Below are 25,451 nucleotides of genomic sequence, written 5' to 3' on the forward strand. Positions count from 1 at the left end.
GGAGCTGTCTTGACTGGTGGCAGATAATTAGATAGGTGGGCATATTTTTTTAAAAGTATGCGTGGCGTTACGAGTGAACTTATGAGTATGAGTGAATGAGTAGAGATAAAGCTTCTGGGGTCATATTATCTAAACATCGATTTCATTATCCGCTCTTTCCATGTTGTCTGTGAACTGCCAGATGCAGCTCATATCAGCCACTTGACGTGCGGCATTCGAGCGGTGTCTGAGCCAATGAAGAAACGCAATAAAACTGAATGACGAAAATGAATCGTTAGATAACATAGCATCTGAAAAGCAAACATAGTACAGTCTGTACAGACACGTAGAACAGGAAACCGGCAGTGTGAGCGCTGAACGCAAAAGTGCCATGGCAGCAGTTTTGCACTGGCATGTGAATAAACTCATGTGGTCTCCAAGTCATTGCCTCTTTGCAACTCACCTGACCCGAGGCACCGGGTCATTCTCCACGATGTCCAACAGGAAACTGAGGTCGTCTGCATTTCCATCAACTGAAAAAGAAAAGTAATGGTATTTAAAAAAAAATTAAAAAAGAGAGAGAAAGCAGACCTGCCAATTCATCATATCTTTTGTTTTTTTTTTTTGTTATTCCTCTTTTTTTTATGTGATAACAGTGATATCCTACCTATGAGTACATATTTATGCACGTGCTCTTTAGTTTATTCGATAGTCAGAGCCTTGTTTTATCCGTTTTCCCCGTGAACTACATGTATTCTTGTGCTGTTTATCCACAATGAATTCACATGGACTAGCTCGGCTTCCAATGGCTCTGCCATCTATCAGCACCAGCCATGGCCTTATTTTGTTTGTTTACTGGAAGATGAAGGCCTCTCCCAGTGACCACCAACTGACAAATGACCGTGTCATGCATCAGCCGGATCTGCCTTATTCCTGAAAATTTCCAAATTTCATTGCACCGCCTAAGACTGCTTTTCACCTGTGGGACTCTCAACATTTGAAGTTGGGAAATAAAGACTTTGGCTAACCTGTCGTGTAGTCGACAAGAGCCTCCAGAGCGGCCAGGCGGACATCGATAAAGAGTCCGTACTGGGCGTACTCGCGGAACAGCGCGGATATGTTGGGAAGGTGACCCATCTTCTGCAGCTTGCGGATAGCCTTCAAACACCTGGCATAACACAAGGAAAAAAGTAAAAAAAAAAAACAATGCGACCAATAGCGTTGTTACAATGGTGCACTAAATGCGCTTAAAGGGACACTAAAGAGAAGAATGATTTCTTCTGCCCCCCCCCCCCCCATCAGTAGCTTAGCTTTCTACGAAACAAAAAACACCACTCTTACCCCGCTAAGACGCTTGGTAAGCCAGAAAAAGCGCACAAGCGAAAGAAAGGTGGCGACGCCTCCTTCAAGTTCCCGCACCTGGTCGCTGTGACGTCATGGATTTTGGTGGCATCTTCTAGGGCCTACTAATGATAAATAGCGGTACAGATTGACTACATTGTGTTCTAAAGGAACCGAATATTCAACATGGCAAGTTTCAGGAACCTTCACTCAGCCAACGCGGCCCAAATGCGAAAACATACTTTGGAGTCCCTGACGTCACACTGACGCACCGGCGTCAGCGTTTCGGCGCGAAATTCAAATACTGATACTTTGACCTTCATTTTCTCATCTAATAATGAAACTCTTATTTTGAAATGACTGCCTGCAGGGTTCTAAAACAATGCTTTATTTGCCTTAACTGATTTATTGTGTCGCTTTAGTGTCCCTTTAAGCTTAAGCCGCCTTCAAGACATCCCTTGCTAAAGAATAGTGTGCCTGCCCTTTGTTTTAATTAGTATTTGTGATTTTTTTATTTTTTCCCCCACTACTCTCTGTCATGCACTGGCCTTCAGAACAAACAAACAAACACTGATGTCCAACTAGTCCCTTTTGAGCACTTCTGAGGGCTCTGACAGCAAGCTTTACATTTGGTAGGTAAAAATTGAGTGCACAAAACACATTCGCCTGCTTTTTTTCTTTTCTTTTCTTTATTTTTCAGAGTGCCATGCTCCAGCTCAGCGCTCTCACAGGCACTTTCATCTATGACCTGGGAGCGCGACCTGCATCTGGCAGAGTTTCGGTCACGTGACTGTGGCAGTTTATCTTTCGACAACCTGACCCAATACCACTTCTTTCTCTCAATCCCTACTGAAACATAATCAACCTGAATTTTACATCCAATCTGTGCTGCTGCCTTTCCATCTTTCAATATTTCTACCATTTGCCTTACCACTTGGAAGATGATGGAAAAAACTTGAAAGGAAGCAAGGGATTGAGAAACAAGCCATGAAAAGGAACACAGAGGTGATTATTCATAAAGTGAAATGCGTTAGCTTTATGTCTGCTGGAAATGTTGCCACATGTAAGTTGTTTTAATGTTTACCAGTGATCGCCTACGCCAGATTGCCATTGTCATCAAGTCATTACTTTCGTGAAAGGTATGCTTGGTGTATTGAAATTTCAGCAACGTTGTCACCAAATAGACAGCGTAAAGACGTCTCCAATTAGATTACACATGCAATGTGAATAGTGTTATACATTCTCGAATCAACGTGAGCATCAGCAATAACTCTGGAATGTACGATTACACATGCATAAATACTGGACTGACTTCGACAGTGAGCTTAAATTCGATGACTGCTGATGGTGCTTGCCACTGCTCTGCCTTCAGGTCACAGCTTCAGCTAACGAATGTTTAATTCTTTCTTAATTTCATCTGGAAGTTAAATTAAATATTAAATTATCGGGTTTTACATGCCAAAACCACAATCTGATTATGAGGCACGCCGTAGTGGCGAACTCCATATTAATTTTGACCACCTGGGGTTCTTTAATGTGCGCCTAAATTTAAGTACACAGGTGTTTTTTAAATTTCGCCCCCGTCGCAATGCGATGGCCGAGGCTGAAATTTGATCCCGGGACCTTGTGCTTTGCAGCGCAACACTAAAACCCCTAAGCAACCATGGCGGGCCACCTGGAAGTGAAGTGCTTCTGGTTCTTCACTATCACTACATTGCGACAATATCATTGTGATATCCTTTAAGTTCATCTTGGCTATTCGGGTTGCTCTCATATTTCATTTGAAAGACTGTGATGCAATGAACTCACCCTACTGTTATAGTGTACTTGTAACAAGGCAAGAGCTTCTCGAGGTTGAGGCAGCGGGTGATTTCCTCCAGGATCAGCTTGGTGTCTGCCGATAGCGATTCAACGGTGATTGGCTGGCTGTAAAAGAAAGGTCAGCCAATCAGAACTTGGTTGCGAATGCAGCATATCATGCAGACATTTTTCAGCCGGGAATGAAAGCGAAGTAGTACCCTGCTTGAGCCAGCACGGACACAACTGGCGTCACCGTTTCGCCAAGGGCTTCGATGAGAGCAGTCCGGTAGTAGTTGTCGGAAAACTGGCAAAACCAAAATGCAAACAGTTTTCAAAAGTCAGTCGGTGTTGCATGATCGGCTTACCTGACAAGCTGACAGTCTCTCACACACTTCTCACAGCACAAGCACTGTGTCTTGCACCAATATATTTCATTTTCATTTCATTGACAACTCTAGAATTCATTACTTCTGCTTGCAACACTGTCCAAATAAACGAAGATGGCTATGACATCCAGGTTCATAGCAGCTCTTTCACTTGGTGCTGTGCTCATGCGTTTTTCGTTTGTGGCGTTTAACCAAAGGTGTTTCGTCGAAGCCGAAAGGGTCCTTGCTGGTGATTACCTTATTTTGATCGGTCTCAAGAATTTCAGCGACGAAACCATGGAAATCATTGTGCTGTGCATGCCAACATCTGGCCTGCCCAGCGAGCCGCATTAGGTATTTTTTTTAAAGACAAAGAGCCTTTCAAGCGAGCCGGAGGTTTAAGAAAGGGGACGTATTTGTGCATAGCGGACCTCCGAAAGGTGCAAGCACTTGTTCGTGGTGTTGTTACACTGGTACAGGTACAGTACTCGACTGTTTTCGACCTTCATAGGCAACCCCGCAGTGCCCGCACTACGACTCGTCTTGCAGTGTATCACACAGAGCATCTCACTATATATTGGCAGTAACATCTGTCTCGCTTTCAAAAGCTACATACGGTATTCTGCGCTAAGGCTAAAAAACAACAATGTTACCTGGTCAATGTGTCTTGCAATAAAAATAAATGAGAGTTCTGTTTGTGAGTCGGGGCTGCACCTTTCTTTTTACGTTAGCTGATACGTGTGATAAGGTCGTCTGCGTCCGTTGACTGGTGCTTGTTTGTGCTTGCAGAACGCAGCGTCCGAGGTAGGGCTTGGGCTTGCAAACGCAGCAGGCACCCGCCACCCGTAGAAATTCTCAAACCCTAGTCATACGCGAGAAGTGAATAACAGCCAATCGGACCAAGTTGAGTTTTTTCCAACTTGTTTCCAGAATTTATCGAAGGCTTTCTTTTGGGCAAAGTCACTTACATTAGTGCAAGTGCATGACTTCCAAATGAACTGAACCAGTTGTAATGAAATTGAGGTGTGTGCGCAGTGTTGGAAGGCTAACTAGTGGCGATGTGCGTACGTCAAACACTCCGAAACAAAAGCTGGAATGAACGCTGTATGTTGTTGCTTCTAAATTTCTTGCGAGCAAATAAACTGGCAACTCAACGCGCTGAATGAGAAAACAACATCTTCTGCCTGCACCGCTAAACTAAAGCATGCTATGATATGTCGCCTTGTGGCATGACGTGTGTCATGATCAACCTCAGACCTTCCGAGGCAGTTATCATTCCTGCTTCCGTGCCTACAGACAAAAGTACATTAGCGAGAATATTCCTGCTGCTTAAAGCATTAGTAACATTAATGCTGGGGCAGAAAGTAAATGAACAAAACCAAATGAAGCTAAGACATACATCACTATAATTTACTAAGGCACCTGCCTAAAAAAAGCACACTATGCGATTTGAAATGCCAGCAAGATAGCGAAGGCAATGTCCTGCTTGCCGGGAAGAAAGAAGCCCTGAAAGAAGTGTTCCGAACAAACCGGTATATAGCAGTTGTCACCTTTTCTCAATGCGAAGTTTCTTACCCAAGTTGCTATCCGATGTGCGCTGTCTGCTTCTGTTACGAAAAGATGAAATCATACATTGCTGTCTTTCCACCACGACGACACGCATAATGGTACACAACAAGTCTTTTGACATTTGTTTTTTTTTGTTTTTGTTTTTCGGGCTTGTGTGTGGTGGCATCACGACGATTTGAGAACCACGAGGCATTTAGTGCGTTCCATGATAGAAGACCCCTTTTTGATTCAAGCCTGACCCTGGATTTGCTCTTTCTCAGAGCGGCTGCTAGAGGGGGGGGGGAGGCGCGCATTTAGCTGGAATCGCCAATAGGCAAGAAAAAAGAAGTGCTGGACAGAACAGACACCATGGTAAACTTATATACCGGAAAGAGAACATCTAACCATGGAATCAGTTAGTGGAAACTGGGGACAGGGAATGATGACTTGGTGGAAAAGTGGTTGCTTGCGCAATGCATAATGACCAAAGCAGGCCAACAAGGGACCAGGTCTGCAAACATTCTCTTACATAGGCGCTGTCTTGCTTCGATTAGCTATTGCTGCAGTGATAGTCTTGTCACAGCAACCTAAACTTCTGTTGCTCTGCTTGGCACCCAAACTTCCACCAGCAAGATCATTCCCACATATTTGAAGTTCAGCAACTACAGAGCATGTGAAACATTTGTGGCATGCCATGGATGAGAAAAGAAGCATGTCAATAACTTGAAAGCACCCACAACAGCTATTGCCATAAATGACGATTAAAGTACTTTCATTTTTAAAAAATATGAAGCGAAGGACAGAATCACCACATTTACTTAAGTAGGTGCTTTACGAAGTAGGTGCTTACATTCAAAGCAACTAGTTTAACTTAATTTGGAGTTTAATACACTGGTTACCAAAGCTGACGAACCGCTGGGCCCAGCCACAGAGTCCACATTTCCAAAGCTGCCGATTCACTGGGTTGGAGGCTGAGGGTAACGTTGGTCTAAACCTTTATTTATAGATGGCTTGACGGGAAATATATGCTATACTTGATTAAAAATGTTGTCAACAGATGGCCCTCTTTACAAAGTTACAAATTTTAATATTTTTAGTGTTTAGTATTTAGCAAAAGTATGTGTAGCGCCATTAAAAATAATCCAGGGTTCGTACAGCCCTCAGGGACAGAAATTCAAGGATATTCAAGGACTTTCAAGGCCCTGTCAAAGCTATTTAAAGGGTCCACAGTGGCATCGCATCTAGCAAATTTTTACTATAACAACGTTTTCAAAACACTACAGCTAAACTTGGTGATAACGAAGTTAGTAAAATTGGCACTTTACTTCGTCATATTGAAATTGGACCTTTTATGCAAAAGATACAGTTGCCAAGATATTTTTCTTGCACGGAAGAGGCCGTAAAGCTTTCTTGCATCATCGTGCAACCGAAAAAATAAACAAATTTCATGATGATAAAGGCATTTTTAAAAATTTGTGAGTCCACAACCAAAGATATGGTTTCGTGCCATGTCGATGATGTCTTTACATCGGCGGTAGGAAACGAAGCCTGAGAAGCTCTCAAGTTCACTCCACCACTGCGGCTGATGAAGTTGCCTGCAGTTGCATGACTTTGCCATAGATTCAAAGATAAAATGTGGCCACGTGAAAAAGAAAAGGCAAGTTGCCGCACTGCCTTTGGTGCCGCACACCCAATGTAGCAGGATTTCCCCACATTGTCAGCCACGCATGCCTTTCTCCCGTCTCCCTTCCACTCTGTTGAAACATGAGTCTGACAGCGCCGACAGAGAATTGGTGGAAGGGAGAAGGAGAAAGTGCGACAGGGTGTGACTGCGACGAAGTCGTGCTGTGTGGGGTAAAGAAATTTGAGGGTTTTTAGGGAACAAAAGGAATTCCCGGACTTTCAAGAGCCTTGAAAACATACTTTTCAATTCCAAAGGTTTTCAAGGATTTCAAGGACCTGTGCGTACCCTGTAATCAGTACGAAGGTTGCCGCAGCACGCATAATATATGGTAGCCAATGGGTTAACATTCTAAAGCAACACATGGGCTACAAGGGATGCCATAGTAGAGGCCTCTAATTTAATTTTGACCAGCTGGATTTTTAAAAATTAAACGCACACCCAAACCTAAGTGCTATACGAGCGTTCTCGCATTTTGGTCCGAACAGATTGGGGCCTCCATGGCCAGGAATTGAAACCGTGACCTGGTGCTCGTCAGCAGAATGCCCTGTGGCAGGTCAAAGCAAGTAGTAAAACAATAGTAAACAATTTCTGGAGTGTGAACTAAAATTCTCCAAAAGAACTGGAAGTTGAATGTTTCAAAGTAATCTTCAAAGCGACAAACCACAGTAAACTAGGCGTGTTGCTCCTAGCCGTCACACTGCCCTTCTACAGTTATTCAAGCATACTGCGACTCGATGTGTTGTACGGTAGCTGAACTGTAACTTCTGTTACATTTAACACTGGCAGATCAAACTGCCCTTCTATACTATCAAGTCTATTTGTGATGCACCTTTTAAAAGACCCTATCATGACAACATCGATTAAGATGCTGAAAGTGCATACTAAAGACTTGACTGTCTTGGAACTATACCAAGCAGTTTCTCACGAAAACTTGCCGAAATGTTTCGTCTGCGAGAAAGGGTAACACCATTTTGTAGAAACTATCCAGGAGCCAAACTAGTGAGTGCAGATGAGCCAGGACCACATAAAACAATTAAAAGGATTGAAAAAAAAACTAGGGGCTTACATTTGTGCCCAATTCTTTTTTTTTTGTGTCTTTCATGCACTAATGTAGTATTAGGGTCTATAAACAGAAAAGTTAAACTTTATCCTAGAAACAAGGAAAGGCTTAAATGTGAGGGGTGCTTAGATTGAGAAAAATGCAGTACTTCTGCAGTTCTGCATCGACTTGAACGCTTGAGCACAGAACAGGTGATTAAAACAGCTATGCAGATGAAGAGGAGGACGTTCAATAGCATGTGCCAGCACGTGTCTTGAAAATAAGCAAAATCGGGTTTTTGTGATCAAGTTACTCACTGCTGCGCTTACTGACCTTGTTCTTGCTGTTTTCGTTGTACTTGAAGAGGTCGAATAGAAACTTCATCACTTCTGGCGCACAGATACCATGGATGGTTCGTAGGCCTGCCATGGCCACAGGAATCGTCTGCGAGAAAGCCGCGTCAACACCTTCAAGCGGAATACCTTCAACCTTGAAGCCTTCGTGACAACTGCTTCTTATGACTGTTGACCTTACAGCCTTCCTCATAGCTCAGGCAGCATAGCTTGCACTGGTCCACTTTATATTCTCATCCTCCGTCGTTGGCTATTGGCTCTGATGCCAATGACAATGACACTTTTGTCATTGCCGTCGACCCTTCTCACAACACGGGCGGTCTACATTTTGTACCGATTCATTTCATTTTCCATACTCCCCAATCTTTGTCACTGGCTCCAAGGCTAATCGCAAAGGGCATCAATGACAAGGAAAATGACACCATTTGTCATTGTTTCCAGGATTTACCACTCGTCATGATAAATTATAAGAAGAGAAGAATTGAAAATAATGTGAACTGTTACAAAAGTATGGCTCTGAATTTGTGCTCGTGCAAGTACTATACCCTTTCAATAGTGCCAAGTGATCATCTGCTTAGCTAAAATGGGGCAATTCATTTCATGACAAAGAACATGGAGGAGAGCTACAAGTGAAGCTTGACAGCCTCTGAGGATCAACGCTTCACATTTTCCACAGACATTAGATTATACAAGTCAGACAGAATGCAAATGAAATGGATCATTACGAACCATAATAATACTGGCCCTTGGCCGACGTTCAGGGTTGATCACGCTTGAGACCATTACTTTCAATTAACATCACATGTCCAAGCCAGTCGCCATGACGAAGTACCATGGCAGGTACTACATAAGACAAGTCAAGCCCAAAAGGAAAGCATACCAGAAAGTGACTAGTCAATAGGGCATCAGCCAGCTGAACACAGATTACTGCATGCATAGAAGTTACTTTTCAGATTCTCGGAATTTGAACATAGAAACATAAGGGAGGGAGAAAATGGATGCGAAAGGTAACCTTGTACAGATGCAGCAGCTGTCATACCTTCTGGAGAAAGTAGTGCTGGAAGTTTGAGAAGTTGTTCTGCCTGATGATGTGCGGGCATGAGTGTGAGCCAAACATCTTCCTGAAGATGGCCATCATCGCCGGTGGCCCCGCCCATGTTGACACCATGTGGTTGGCCACCTGCCAAGTGTGGACACCAAAGGAGTTTATGATCACGCAAGGCTCAATGCCATCTTGTTTCTAATAAAGCTTGCTCTTTAGCATAACACGAGAAGGATGGTTGGTACGAATCTTTACTACAGGCAGTATAGTTTTTTTTTTTATAAACAAAAATTTCTCTTTCTTTTTGGTGCCTTCATGATGAAGTTTAGATTGCATGTCTGCAAATGGCATTATGAGTTGAATGCTTGGTTCGTTGACTGACTGAGTGATTGACTGACCGCGTTTATTGTCCCATTGCAGTACAGGAACTACAAGAGATGAGAGATGTCATAAAGCAGAGACGATTGTTTGACTGATTGATGGACTGATTGGATGGTCCCTGGACTGTTGAGTTGATCAATCAATTGACAGGAGTTTGATTTTCCAAAGTAACGCGAAAAGTATGACAGATGCATAGCAGAGGCCTACAGATTAACCTGGACAGTACAGGCTTCTCTAGAGCACACCCAAACCACGGTACGCAAACGTTATTGCATTGCACCAGCACAAGAATGAAAGCTGAGGAAGCTGGGCATTGAACCTGTGACCTCATTGCTCAGCAGCAGAATACAACAGTCATTCAGCCAGGGCGGTGAGAGACATGAACTGCAGCAACATCAAAATTCGAACTATCTCCTAATGATGAAAAGCCTGGTAACAAAGATACAGAGAGCCAAATTTTATGACTGTACCTCAAATTATCACACTAATCTTCTTCTAATCTAATCTTTCTTCTAATCTTCTTCTAATCTTTCTTTTCCCTACTTACTTAAATGCGCAAGCATGCGCATTTCCTTTTGCCTTTTCTCTTTTCTGCTAAATTTTTTAACGAGATCCCCACAGAGCCTGTCGGGCGATAAAAACGGCACAGCAAAAGAGATACGGAGAAAAAGAAAGCTTGACTTTAAAAATGAAGTAAGCAGGCGACCTCACCTGACGCAGGCAAAACGCAGCAGCGCATCGCACCCTGTAAAAGCAGTGCTCATTCTCAATGGTGTCCGTCAGGGCAAGCCGAGTCTGGGCAGTGGGAAACTTGCAGAGTGCTTCAATTGCCTGCGTTTGAGGGCACAGAAACGAGTTAATTTCGAAATTATGAATCATAATAATAATAATATTTGGGGTTTTACGTGCCAAAACCACTTTCTGATTATGAGGCACGCCGTAGTGGAGGACCCCGGAAATTTTGACCACCTGGGGTTCTTTAACGTGCACCTAAATCTAAGCACACGGGTGTTTTCGCATTTCGCCCCCATCGAAATGCGGCCGCCGTGGCCGGGATTCGATCCCGCGACCTCGTGCTCAGCAGCCCAACACCATAGCCACTGAGCAACCACGGCGGGTGAAATTATGAATCAATTAAGATTTAACAGCATTATTCTTGTTATTGTCCATAAATTTGTAGAAGCAGCCCTCTCAATCCTTAGCCATAGACTACCTGTAATCCATAAAGGAGGGTGGCACGTACAAACAACGAATATGTAGAATACAGTGGAACCACAATATAACAAACACAAATACAATGAATAACGGATATAAAAATGTAGGGTAAATACAAATTTTTTTCACCAGCTTTAGCACAACAAATATATGCTTATAACAAATACTGGATATAACAAAGGTATTTTATTGTAGAGTAAAACGCCATCATAACAACTTTTGATTGTAGTTAAAGCAGCCTGTAATAAGGAGTATAATCTGTATAAAATACCAAAATAAAATAAACAGACACACAATTAAGGCACAGAAATACTGCGATAGCATGCAAAATGTACTCAACAAATAAAGTCAATGGTGTATTGGGAAATAAAAAGTTGTTCAGATAGAAGGACGAATTGATGCAGAGCAATGTGCCAGCCATGCTGACTAAATTCTTTTCTTTTTTTCAGTAGGCAGATTGTTTTAAAACAGGATGTCAGTACTGCTGCTTACCAGGGTCCGTGCTGTAAACATCCCCAGAATATCGGCGAATGGTGCGAACTTTAGAACCAGAGCACATTTACTATGAAAAGCGTAAGATGTTGTTGCCGCAAACACCTTCATGTGCCATCGACAGTGTTCTGAACTGCAAAAACATGTCTAAATGCATGCTAAACGGCACAATGTTTGGAAACTGCATGACTTCACACTGTGCAGATTGTTGATGAGGGCAAACTGACCTCGATTTGAGACGTGACGTCCCGCTCGTAGCGCAGCTGGTACTGCCACTGGTAGTCAGGTTGGATGAAGATCACCTGCCGCAGAAGCAGCATGTCGGGGTCGATCCGGATCCAGAGCACAGGAGAATCAGCACTGTGGAGGCAGAAAGGCAGGCAAAGTTTGCAGAGCTCTACTCCAATATACTGACCAAGTGCCCCCACGTGCGCCAGCACCACCCCCTCCCCCCTCCTCTTCCGTTAACCAAGAATTTCAAATTGTAGAAACAACTGAGCAAGCCCCCCCTCTCCCATTTCTTCCCATCTACAGCAGCGCCTTGAAACCAAAATAACACTCCTGTTGAATCCAATTCAATGCAACAACGAACAAAGGAACTACCAGCGAGACATTCACCATTGCATTTGATGGCGCTGTGTGAGGTAGGCATGTCACATTATTATTTACATTAACTCTATATGTTATTTATGTATTATCCATAAATAGCGAGTTGTCTAAAGAGTATTGGTAAGCTTTCAAATAATGCTACATGACTGAAGAAGTACAACAGAATGCATAGCTACAGAGTGAAGCCCAAACCGCACGCAAGCGATTTTGTGCGCGATACAGCTGTTGGCAGTAAGGTCCGAAATCACTGGCTAATTGCTGTCAAAAGTGCAAGCTTGTCGTTAATTAACAGCACCGTTTTCTACCCAAAGCAGCTACGATAAAGCTCATCGCGCTGCCTCCTTGTCGCATCATGGTATCGCCTGCTGCCATCCTTAGTATGGGGTTTCATCGGCAAGCGACAGACTTGAGTGACAGCAATCTCCATGCCGTGGCTCGTTTCCATTGCACACAATATTGCTTACATGGGGTTTATGCTTAATAATCAATAGACATGGAATTAATGCCCCCACATAGAGCATAACAGATATAAACCACACAGCAACTAAACAGGCAGGACGACACAATTTGGTGCATAGCTTGCATAGCTGTCACAGTGCGCTGCTTGAATTTGTGACTTAAAAAAGTGCCTTGCACATCAGAAGCAAAGGATGCATCAAAATAAATTTATTTCAAGGTAACAGTGAATTCATACGTTACATTGGAATACGTGAAACGTAAGTACATAGCCTTTGAACATGCCGAGCGACACATTTGTATGATTACAAGGCTCGCATGGCTTCCATGGCAACGTCTCCAAACTGTGGAAATTACTACAGAAAAAATAATTTGAATTGTAGGGTTTTACGTGCCAAAACCATGATTTGAGTATGAGGCACGCCGTAGTGGAGGACTTTGGATTAATTTTAATCACCAGGGGATCTTTAATGTGACCCCAATGCACGGGACATAGGTGTTCTTGCATTTTGCCCCTATCGAAATGCAGCCGCTGCTGCCGAGATTTGATCCTGCGACCTCGTGCTTAGCAGCGCAACACCGTAGCTGCTAAGCTACTGTGGCAGTCCCAGCAAAATTCCATGTCACAGCCTCAAAACATTCTGTTCTATGCTACCACAAATCCACTTGGAGTTAATTGAAATACATAATAGAAAGAAACATGCCGTCTCCAATTGCAATTTTTTATTTGCGGCTACCTAAGTGGCACTGGGACTGGTGTCAATGCCCGCCATATGTACTTACCACTTCTCTTATCATCATCATCCATCCCAATATTTTCACTCCCCTTCCCTCTTCCCCAGCGAAGAGTAGCAGACTACAGCGCACTAGCTCAGGTCGACCTCTCTGTCTTTCCTATCAATAAATTCTATTCATTCATACGAATGTGTTTTAATGCAAAGTCAGTATGGGCCAGCCTTGCTTCTGCTTTCTGTACCGGCACGAAACACTGAATTATTTCTAGGAGCGTTGTTTAAAGCTCTGTGTGGAGTTAATTTTGGCTTTTACTGTCACTTCAATGGCCCCTACAGATGTGGCCAGTGTGCTGTGAAACTATGCAATACATAACAGCAGTCGTCAGCCGAAAGCTTCGAATGGCTTACTCCATAGCACTCAAGTCCATGTCCACCTCCTCACCAGTGCAGAGGGGAATTTTCTTTTTCTTGTTCCTGTTGGGGAAAAAAATTATCGCATAAGAAAACATAATGGCACAAGTAATAAACAGAAAAACATGATATTCTATCAGATCAAGTGCCAGATACAGGTTCAAGTGTGCGTTATCAGTAAGAGCATGCTAAGCAGAGCACAGCAGTGTAAGTGTATATATTTGCTCTTTTGGTTCTTTAGCATATTATGCAGGCCAATTTCTAAGTTAACACAAGAAAAGAATTCCTGTACAAAAGCCTAAGAACTTAACTAACAGTTCTGACTTACGATACATGCACAACAGTATTAATATATGCACGAAAAACGGCGAATCAGCTCTGTGGAAATCAAGATTTTTATGAATCCACAAGAATCATGAAAGGAAAAAAATTATTCGGGCTTCCTTTATAGAATCGTGCTACTGTAAGGTGGATGGCAGTTTTCTTCCTTTCATGTTTCCAGAAAAATGTTATTAGTCCTAACTCGTAATAAAAAGAAAATAAAAAGAAGAAATCTGAGTGCATATAAGTTACCTTTAAGCATAGTGCCAAATACTGTGCTTTAACGGCTCGAGTATTCTACAAAATGTTCTATGTACTCTCACAATTAACCTAGGAACCTTACTTCGCCTTATAGAAGCTCATAGCTTCTAATGGCCAACTGTCATCGATGACAAAGATGAAGGACTGCTAGCAATGGTCAGGCGTCATATGGATAGTTGCGTTTCTCCAGTAGGTGGAGGCAGTTGTGGGTAGAAGCCCTGAAAAGCCAACTATAGCCACTGCTGTGCTACATTACGTAGCAGTGTTGGCAGTCAAGCTTTCTGTGCGAGAAGACGTCAGGCATCAGCCTAAATTGACAAGATTTCCTTCCTCCAACACAGTCTGCATGGCAGAATGACTGTAAGGTCAGTACATTGCATGTCCTGTCATTTCCTCCGCCTCTCTTTTTTCTGTGCTACGTCGCATTGCCCAGGCAACACTGAACGACTTGCGTGACCCCTTAGTGGGTTGCTGTGAACTCCTGCGGCTACATCACTCTCAACGTGGCCTTCTAGATCCCAATATTTAAACCGGTTACACTGCTATTTATAGGGAACATCACTGAGAGGGAGATTAACAAGCAGCCAAACAATGCTGAATACTTGCCGAAGGCTGCTATTGTGGAAGCACATCAATAAACACTATTTGATACGAGCGTACAACAATTTATGAAGCTGAATTCAGTCCGGCTGAACATGGTTCTATTCAACACTCTTTGAAGACAGTGGCAAAGTAAAACAACACAGAAAACTTGAAACAAATACATTTAATTTTATCCGAAATATTGTTGCTATTCCTGAAGTCGTCATCACATTCTCAAATGTGTTGTGCACCCCGAACAGCTTTTTGTGAATACCTAAAAACTTGTACTACTATATGATAAAATGATGTTTCTGCTTTCTAGCCAAGGTTCTCAAAGTTCTCTGTCCAAAATTTCTGCACACCCTTTAATGTCTTAAAACTACCCAGCATTACAGAAATTAGTGTTTTGCATCCAGGATGTGCAGGTACTGACCGTCTACTCTTGGAGTGGCAAGTGATGTCGTGCTTGGTGGCATTCTCTTCAATCTGAAGATTGTGCTTGAATGTGCCGTCCAACTCTTGGATGGTAACTGTGAGTGGACCCTGCAATACGTGACAAAGAAAGCAAAAGCGTAAACGAGCAAAACTGGCCCGTGTCAAAGCATTCTGCATCTTATTTTCCAAGTACAAGTGGTTGTCGACAGACCGGTGTTGGGAGTGGAGGGGTTGAAGATAAGAGGGTGAAATCACCCATGTCCTCTATGAAGCCTTTGCACTTTGTGTAAGGCTGAACTCACGCAAAGCACTCAGACTGCAAAATGGCAAAGAAGGAGATCCTCAGGATCTGTGCGAGAACCTTCAGCCAACTCCATATTTTACAGTGAATAGGTGGCTTCCATTTTGCACCCCTCAGCAACGGCCCCTCTCAGAGTAATGAAAACTAATCTCGAAGGCCATGCTTTTGCAAGCTGCAGGTGCTAGAGGCGACTGCAGGCACTGGAAATATGGAGACCATGTTTTTAACACCACCTATAGCCGCCTCCTTCATTTCCTTCATTGTGCCTGGGCTTGTACATAATTTCTTATTTCGAACAGACTGCCACAAAAATTGTACTAAGCGCAACGACGTGGGGTACCTCGTGCCTGTATGCTCAGCTGCCTACCTAACATGTAGCATTGCGGAAAAACCTGGTGAACACGGCTGACTATTAAGTGCAAGTATGGGCCTCCGAGATCTGTGGCGTAGAGCAGTGCACGGTTATACGAGAACTACGTACCGAGAACAGTCATATGTACTACTGTTATATGAGAACCACGTTATATGAGAACTAGGTTCTCGTACAACGGTGGTGCACAGGTGGTGCGCTGAGACGGTGCCACTGGGTATAGAGGTCCTGGCAAAGGGGACATATTTTACTGCACGCAGCTGACGTTAGGCGCTTAGTCATGTTGCCATGTTCTAAAACAGTCGAGTAACATTACAAAAGCAATTATTTGATGCAAAAGAACCCCGAATGTGATGGTGAAGAAAGTGTAACGCGTAGCAAGTGGCAGTGCCCCAACAGATGTGATCTTTTGTGCGAGTTCAGAAATGCTGGTTTGCTGCTACGTGGGCCATTGGCAAGTCGTTGGCATTCAGTCTAAACGTGCATATTGCTGCCTAAGTGAGAGCCTCACTGCGTGAGGCAGCATTTTGAAATAAAAACTTCAGCATATTAATCAGCATGTCTTGCATAAAAAGCAGTGGTCACATTGTGCCCAGCATGAATACTAGAAGTTAGGTTTTGTTGTGAAGCTAATGCTTTAGGTGCTCTTTTAGATGTTAGAAGTTCCAACGCTTGCATTTTTCAAGGGCTAACACTGTTGCCATATTGTAATAAGTAAAAAAAAAAGAAAACAAACAAAGAAACTGTACAGTTATTTTATTTATTTGTTTACAATACCTCGAATACCTCTGATGAAGGGGTTTCACGAGGAGTGGGCAAGTATACAAGTTAGCAGAAACACAATACTACTGCAGCAGGCACTGAAATGAGTTACAAAAACAGCAAGGAAGAAAAATGTTAGAACTAAAGAATTGGCACACAGGTTAAGAGAAAGAAAAATGCGAGAAATAAAAACGAGAAAGGCTTATCAAATATAACAATCGACAAATATCGAATGTAATGTGGACAAAAAGTGGCTGTATGATGCTTAACGCATATAATTAATGCACATGATGCTAAACCGCCTGCACGATGCAGCTGCGATCCTTATCACTTACCACATATTTCTTGATACCGAGAGACTGTGTGTCAGTCTGCTTTATCTCCAGCTCCACTGTGTTGCGCTTGCGGTTGAAGACAAATGTACCGTGGAACTTTGCATGACCACCCTGTCGTCTGTGTGCGTTGGTGAGTCAAGTCGAGCCAACTGATCTAGTGTATGTGCGAATGACAGCAGTTCTCCATTGAGGAACAAAGCAGTGACATTGTCTGTGACTGTGACAGCATGCTTAAAAGATTTGAAAATGAACTGAAAGTACGGTGAGCCAACCAAAGTAATGACATCTGTTTGAGTCGACTAGAATTTTGAGTTATCTAAGCATGAACAATTACAAGTCAATCATATTGTCACGTGTCAACTTTCTACTCACTTGCCAGGGGAAACTGCTGCAGATTTAGACACTTTGAATGGTAGGCCTTCTAATGCAATACAATACAGCAGGTCTTTAAAGGGACACTAAAGTGAAAAATGATTTCTTCTGCATCAGTAAATTACCGTTCTACAACACCAAAAACACCACTCTTACAACGATAAGACATTTGGTAAGCCAGAAGATGCGCAAGAACGAAATACGGGTGGCAACGCCTACTTAAGTTCCCACACCTGGGGGTTGCGACGTCTTGGATTTTGATGGCATCTTCTAGGGCCTATACAGCCGTACAGATTGACTACATTGTGTTCTAAAGGAACCAGATATTAAACATGGCAAGTTTCGGGAACCTTTATTCAGCCAACGCGGCCCAAATGCGAAAACATACTTTGGAATCCCTGACGTCACGCTGACGTACTGGCGCTGGGGTTTCAGCGCGAAATTCAAATACTGATACTTGGACCTTCATTTTCTCATGTAATAATCAAACTATTTTTTTTAAATGAATGCCTGCAGGGTTCTCAAACAATGCTTCATTAGTCTAAACTGATTTATTGTTTCGCTTTAGTGTCCATTTAAACAATGGTAGGCAGCCCCTTCAACATTGGCCGCAGATAAGAGATATATCAATTTGTTGCAAAGGATACACCCATTGCTCCAGGAAGGTCTTGATATCTTTTCCAGTCACTATAAAAATTGCCTTCTGGAACTGCAATGACAAAGCATAATGCAGACGTGAGAAGATAAACACGGCACCCTTGCCCCCACAAAAAAAATCAAGCACAGAAACAAAGACGCGACAGATCCGCAATTATAACATTACAGCAAAAACGAGTGCCTTCACAGAGTTGTCAAAGATTTGTGGGTTATACATTACTCTTAAATTTTCCAGTAAGAAATTTCAGGCAATTGGTCTATCTTTTTTAATATATGGGCTTGAGAATGTACGCTGTCTAGAGGCACAATTCTGCCCATTTCTCATCGGCATCTATTAGATCCCGATTAGTCAGCTGCCAGCAATGTAGATGCTGTGATGTAATTATGTATATTAGTAAGACATCTAAAGAAGAGCAATAAATTGGACTGACTGACTGGAATGGAATTTTCTGAAGGGAACTTCAAGTGCAGTGTAATGTTGCTAGCCTGATATCAGAATGTACTAAAGCGTAATGCAGCTGGAAAAAAAAACAAAAAAAACAGGGGGCACAATTATTTGCAGGGCATGAAGTGACATACTGACACTGTTTGTCGAGAGAAGCATGTTGTGCCACATGTTAGAAGTGACCTTCTGCTGAGCTGCAGAACTTGCGAGAGAAAGGAGCTTGTTGAACACCTGCAAAGTGAATGAATGAACGACAAACACATTGTAAGCCCACATAATATAATGCTCCACCGAATACTGACAGAACAGTTGAATCTCGTTATAACGAACATGAATACAGTGAATTACAGTCAAATCTCGATATAACGAACACAGGTAAAACGAATTATTGGATATGACAAATTAAATATAAAAAATTTCTCACGAATGTCAGTGTGTACCGATTGAATGCTTATGACAAATATTCTATATAATGAAGGTATTTTTGTGTTTGATACAATTTCATTATAACAAGGTTTAACTGTATTAGATACAATTGAGTAAACTTAAAATTTGACTGGCAACAGTTTATATCAGCATGATTTCTATGCAATGATGAAATTGAAAATTCAAGATCTGACACAATATTGGTTACAGTGAAGCAAAAGTGTGTGCACTTACAGCTCAAAATATGTATTCTCATAACAAAAATATTGGATCTCCGGCAAGTGCAACTTGCAACTGCAGTTTTCCACATGTCTGAATCATCTGATTTGCAAAAAGGCATATTCAGGATGTGCAAATGCGTTTTGGTCAGCAGGTTGCCTTGGCTTGGCTTAACAGGAAAAAGGCCGCAATGTGGAAAGCAGCGTCTCACGTGCCTTGCTCAAACTGGCCTGCAGTGCCAATACATAGTATTACAGTTGCGCTCCTTTCGCACAGATTCGATTCCAAATTTATTTCTGTCAATGTCAACGAGTACTGTTTTAATGAATATCTGATGTACACATTTTAGTGGTGGATGAGACTTCATTACAATGAGATTGAACTGTTGCTGCAAGAGAACCTGCAACTTCGAAGCGTGCCATTGCCATGTAGAATGACCCTGATTGGTTCCTTATGCTACCAGTGTAGCCTATTACGTGAGAGGAATTGAAACATCAAATACTTGATTGCAGACCGACTTAGCTGTCACTTAGTGCTATGTGACAAGAGTCAAGTTGGTGACTCTGACAAGGCTGATACAGAGAACAATTTCCAGGTGTGAAATGTAAAAGGAAACAATGAAGTTGTTTAATTATTGCTTACGTATAAACTGTGAAATTAAAACATCTACGTGAACACGCACTAAATTACTATTCAGCGTAAGAGCCTAGTAGAGCCCCGTCATGTATGAGTCATGTGTAAAACCGCTAGGGCCTCTCGAGTAGAAATTTCGGGATTTTACCTTTCATAATGGTCACATGCGTATATGAAACTAATTAAATAGCAAAACTCCAACAATGTCTATATCATAGCTTCAGAATGCGGCCGAGTAGCACAATTTCAATTCGTACGTGGCTGCTTAGCCTGCCTGAAAGCTTCACAGGTTTCGACGCAAGTACCTCAGATTCAGCGCCATTTCACAATGCTGTACTTGGACCACATTCTATGACATGCTGGCTCTGCGACGTTCTGTCACATGGGTGTTATGGTATAAGCACAACAAGAAAAGCAATCAAGGCGCTCGGTACCTGCAAAAGCAGCTCCCTTCCGATGCGGTCTTCGAGCATGCGAATCACGAGGTGAGACTTGGCCCGCAACATCTCAGCGTACTTTGGCGACATCGTGTGCAGGTTCGTGACGGGAAAGTGGAAAGGCACGTTGTCACATCCACTCGGGTCCAGTATGATGCCGCCTGCTTCCTGTTCATAGGCTGTCACTTCTTTTAGTTGCTGTGACAAGAAAACAAACGCATGATTCAGTGCTAGCATGCCCTCTTCTGCAATGACTTGTTACAAGTTTAGATAACTGACTGGAAGGAAAGAAAGAGAAGTACTATGTCTTTTGCAAAACAGACACCAACATTTTTATGTGTGTTGTTTAGCATGCCAACGCAGGGATTGGCCTATGAAAGGTGTCGCAGTGGCCCACTAGTTATGGATTAATTTTGGCTGCCTCAAGTTTTCTAATATGCAGGCAAAGCATGATACATGAGTGTTAACAAACTTAGTTCATGCAAATATCACAATGTCAACACTGCCGCAGAGTATGCTGGTAGTGGCAGTCCTTAGTGGGCTGAAGCCCAACTATGGAAGAATCGCAAATTTGCTTCGTGAGGATCGAGTCAATCATGATCCATGGATCACAATTGAGCATTTTGATTGTGATCGTAGGCTGACTGGAATAAGCATTATGGTGTGAAAAAATGAAGACAAACACACATTGACAGGACCGGCACCATGATACCTTTTACTTATTCCTGTAGTTATGACCAGCTAGCTCAAGCAAAAGCTCTGATGTAGGCTGATGTCTGCGCTATGACTTCTACTGCATACTAGGGAAATGACTGTCAACTGCTTTGGAACCACTTAGCCAAACTCGATGTGCTAGTCCAACAATCAGTGTAGAGAAACTGGGGTCGATAGCAACAGAAAGTGCCCCATGTAACACTGGTATTAAGTGCCATCTCACCTTGTGAACTGAGAACCTGTACTCGTTGTTTCCAAAAGCTTTCTTGTTGTACTGGCCGGCGAGATACGCGGAGATCCCCTTTGGCAGCCAAGAGTCAGCCCTGCAGGAAGCGCATTTCAAATCCCAATAAAAACCTGTGGTGCTACTATGCTGGGCTGTTGTATTTTGCCATGTGTGTGTTTTAGGCCAACCAGAGAGAGTGTGGCCACCATTTCAGCCAATCAGAGCGAACAATATGGCAAACTTTACAATACAACGAAAATTCGACTGTCTAGAATGGTTTCCCCGTGACATGCAAAGTCGGCAAAATATTTTTCTTGCACTGAAAAACTAAGACGCACGTGAGGAAACTCCTACAAATGCTACTGCAGGCAGGGAACCTGATAACACCACATGAATAACAGACAAATGTAGAGGAACGCATGAAGATAGCGTTTGGCGATGAAGGACAGATATTTCCTAAAGATAGGTTTTGTTGCTGTGACGAATGCAAAAATGTTAATATGCACTACTTGCAACTGAACAGACTTTTCTAGCCAAATACAACTGCGCACACTTTAAAAGCTGCAGTTGAAGAGATGACAAGATTAAAAAAAAGTCATCGCTGACATGCACCAATTCTACTGCTTTTTTTTTGTACCCACAACTCTAGCAAGTGCTTACGAAAGGAATGTATGAGTTGTTATGAATAAGGTAAACGAATGAATGGAATAGTCTACAGATATTTATTGTGGTTAGATATGAGCACAAATTAATGAGGATGAGAACGGTTGTAGGTAAGGCACTCCTGTGAGGAGCGCCCACGCAAGCTGCAGTCGGGCCTCACCACCTGGCTGCTCTATGTGACCTAACAATGCCGGTGTGCGGGGCCGTGTGACAAACTCCCTCGAGGAAGTCACTCGACAAGTGAACTATGGATATGTTTACCTTGTCACTATGCTGTACCTATGTAATTAGTTCTTATTTACTCTATCCTATTTCCCTGTCCTTAAACTGCCTCCTCCCCCTCCCGCCCTCCAATGCTGACTATAATTCAGGTGTCAGCAGACTGCGGTAGACAGTTATTGCAGTAAGCAACAGTTTTCCTTCCCTTTATTTTCCTTTATCTATTTATCAATTTATTTAAATGAACAACCCGTTACTACTATGTTCAGTCGTATTAGGGCACTTGGAACTAACAAGAACATTGTTGCATGCAAGCTGCCAGAGATGTACTTTAGTTTCTGCAGTGGTAAAGCATGTACTAGTTACATCTCAGTTCTGCTCAGGAAATGTGAATTTGGCTTAACTAATATGCACTACTGATTATAGTTGGTGAATAGTTAGTCTCTGACACTTGCACACACTGAAGGCTAAGGTCCGTATGTATTGAATGCTTTTTTTTTTTTTTATGCGAAAGCATCAAATGACCCATTGAGCGAGAAAGCCGGCATCTGTAGCGGCGAAACGAAACCGAAATTCCCATTGGCTGTGACGCCATGTCAGGAGCCCGCCACATCGTGAGCGCACCTCGTTGGAACAGAGCGGGCGAAAGGGACACATGCTGCCACGTTAGTGCACCAGGTGTTGCATAAGGGGAGAGGGCATTATTGTGATGCTATGTCACCCTCGCTCTTGCTCATTGAAGCCGGCGCACGGTCCGCATCTCTCTCTCTCCCCCATTGGGCATAGCTGCTGGCCTTGGTGGCTACTGCTGTTTCCTCAGTCTCTCGTCACGCAGGACATCGGTGACACGTGGCATTGGCACCGCAAGCTGCTGCTGCTTGCTGGCCTCGGGCAGCACATATCACTATGGAGTCCGATGCACCTACATCGTCGGCGGCTGCAACTTCAGCAGTAGCGAAACATGGCCGTCCACACCACTATGCTACAAACGAAGTAAGGGAGCGGAAGAATGCAGCAAAACGAGCGAAAAGGCTGGCAGCGGACAAGCCGAATGGGAATGTAGACATTGTGGCCCCCGAAGAAGACATCGTCAGCTTGACTCTCTCCATAGACATTAGCAATCACGCTGCGTGAAACTAAATGCACTTAATTTCTAGCAATACCGCTCAAACGATCCCGGTCTACAGCCAACGTAGAAACCGAGAAAAAAAGAAAAATGCACCAACTTAATCGCTAAGCTCGATAACATACCTCACAGCGCAAAACTCGAAGGACCGCTCATGGTGTTCAATTGGAGATTAATGCTGTCACATTCACAACTCATAAGAGCTTAGGTGTCCTCTGAATTTTTTTTTTATTAAAATGGACGTTAAAAAGAGTTGCATAAAGAATTTTCAGGGGGATTACCTGAATAGGTGGACATTACTTGCTCAACAAATCTGAATATCCAAGTATCTACTCAAAGAGATTTGCTAATTATTTGCTCCGGGGCACACATTGCAGTTGTGAGGCATTGAAGTCGAACAGCAGTGAAGTCATGCATGCTTAGCAGAAATTCTGAACTACCACCACTTTCGAGATATCCATCCTCAAAAGTTCAGTAAAATATATGTCAGCATTTCAGCTAAGATTCTCTTGCTATAGAAATGACTGTGCAAAACTGACTGAAACCCAACATAATTCGTAGCAGATTCTACGGATAAATATAATGAAAGTGGTGCCAATCTCATGATTTGTGCTAAGTAGACATGACTTCACTAGTGTTCCACTTCAATTATGCAATTGTGGCATGAGTCCTAAGTGAATAGCTAAAATGTTAATTAGTGAACCTTTTAAATTAGCCACCTTGACATGCAATTACACATGTGCACAATTTCTGACACTTTCAGAAATCCACCTGGAAAGGCAGAACAGCGCTATTTGTTAAAAGCAATTTTTAAAGAACCTGCTTTAACTGAAGGAAACCAGACAGCTGGCATATTGATGCAATGTTTTCCAATGAGCATCAAGTGTAAGCCAGCACCTGTCCCCTGTTGTTTTATCATCCCTGTCACTAATTCACAGTTACTATCAACTGCCAAATGACACGTTAATTCACCAAACAACACTGTTTGATCAGATGTCTTGGAGGCTGTGTTGACAACCCACACAAAGTGCCAGTATGTGACAAGCTCTCTAATCTTCACAATCTGGCATCAATGACCCTGGCAAAAACACTGACGCTTTCAAACCTTTTCAAACACTCACCAGGTGTGCATAGCAATAAAACAGCCAAAGAACTGCTCGGCCACCGCCTTGGCCATTATCGTGCGTGAAAGGTACGCTTCGTCGATGATGTGCTTCGAATGCAGAAGGTTGACGCTGTCAAAAAACAAGTACAAAACACAAATCAACAATCCCAGCATTGACATCAGCCTCAACAGTGGCTTGGCTCAGGTGAAATTGCTAACATTCAGCGCTAACAATGGCTGTGCTAATGCTCGTGATGAATGGGTGGTAATTGAGGCATGGCAGGAAAGAGTCAATTTCCAGTTTTTAAATCATTTCAATGAACAAAAAATTATTGCTTAAGAGAACGGCAGTTGCCAAGACTTGTTTAATGACTGGCCAACGTTGCTGTGGAGATACAGGAAGTTCAGGCATGGCAGCAGATTTGTTGGCACTTGACCCTACTGGGTTCATATATAGCCCTTTCTTTTCTCCTGCCACTAGCATTATTCAAAGGTTTTAAAGGCACCGATGTCAACATGTGTCTGGTCAACATGTGAAGCATGAGGAAACAGACTCAATGCCATCACTGTGGCCTGCCATTTTTCGAGACTCTGCAGCACAGCTTACTTGCTTTAATAACGGACAGGTGCATTGTTCCACAATGAACACTTTGGTAAGAGGTGTGTTCCTTTCCCTAAAAATTACAAACGAAGCTCATGCAAATTTAGCAGTGTGCGAGTGGATTCACCTCAGGATGGTCATTGTGGCATACGGGTCGGCATCAACGTAGGCCTCAGCCACGAACACCTGCTTGTAGCATGAGTACGGGTACCGACTCGACAGGAGTTCCTCGTAGAACTCGAAAGCCTAGACAAAGAACGAAGTTAATTCATAAAATGAAGAAGGTAAACACAATGAACTGTCATGTTAAAGTGTTACAACAGTGATGAAGCATTAAAGAGGGGAAAACTAGAAAAATAGAACCAACTGGGTGCCTTTCTTCCATTACCAAGTGCTGTATCAAAGCAAATTGCTCGGACAGATAAAAGTTTGGGTAGTTGGTGGGCCATTCTAGATATGCCTACAGCACAACGCTAAATGTAGACAGAGACAAGAAACAACATGGACTGTGCCAACTTCCAGTTTATTTTATTCGCAAAAAGAATGTGCCGCCGTTCCCTGCAGCAGGTGGCATGAAGTCAGCGTCACGTTTTGCCCTGGCAGCATTGTAGGCATCGTATTCCGGCGTAGCCAACAAGCTCGATTTCCCTTCGGTCACCCATTGCCGTCTTAAAATGCCATGCAATAGGAAAGCCACAACGTGCATCTCGGGTCGCTCTGGCCCCACCAGTTCGATGCACGTCAGCGTCTTGTGCCATAACGATTCATGCCGAGTGGGTGCCTCAGAACTTC

General features: G+C 43.0%; 1 protein-coding gene across 2 annotated transcripts in view; it reads right to left on the reverse strand.

The window, feature by feature from the left end:
- Nucleotides 1-25,451, reverse strand: part of Taf2 (TATA-box binding protein associated factor 2) — a 66,604-nt gene that overhangs the window by 32,044 nt on the left and 9,109 nt on the right. For both annotated transcript variants that reach the window (XM_075669087.1, XM_075669086.1), the window contains exons 10-26: nt 24,787-24,905; nt 24,075-24,188; nt 20,943-21,042; nt 20,003-20,203; nt 18,429-18,521; nt 17,836-17,897; nt 16,817-16,934; nt 15,047-15,156; nt 13,447-13,512; nt 11,467-11,599; nt 10,244-10,363; nt 9,149-9,289; nt 8,090-8,200; nt 3,339-3,424; nt 3,130-3,246; nt 1,008-1,147; nt 443-512 (exon numbers count right to left, since the gene is read on the reverse strand). In XM_075669087.1, coding sequence (XP_075525202.1) covers nt 443-512; nt 1,008-1,147; nt 3,130-3,246; nt 3,339-3,424; nt 8,090-8,200; nt 9,149-9,289; nt 10,244-10,363; nt 11,467-11,599; nt 13,447-13,512; nt 15,047-15,156; nt 16,817-16,934; nt 17,836-17,897; nt 18,429-18,521; nt 20,003-20,203; nt 20,943-21,042; nt 24,075-24,188; nt 24,787-24,905 — 1,901 coding nt within the window. The remainder of the gene's footprint in view (nt 1-442; nt 513-1,007; nt 1,148-3,129; nt 3,247-3,338; nt 3,425-8,089; nt 8,201-9,148; nt 9,290-10,243; nt 10,364-11,466; nt 11,600-13,446; nt 13,513-15,046; nt 15,157-16,816; nt 16,935-17,835; nt 17,898-18,428; nt 18,522-20,002; nt 20,204-20,942; nt 21,043-24,074; nt 24,189-24,786; nt 24,906-25,451) is intronic.

Source organism: Dermacentor variabilis, chromosome 9, assembly GCF_050947875.1.
Source record: "Dermacentor variabilis isolate Ectoservices chromosome 9, ASM5094787v1, whole genome shotgun sequence".
Classification (NCBI taxonomy): domain Eukaryota; kingdom Metazoa; phylum Arthropoda; class Arachnida; order Ixodida; family Ixodidae; genus Dermacentor; species Dermacentor variabilis.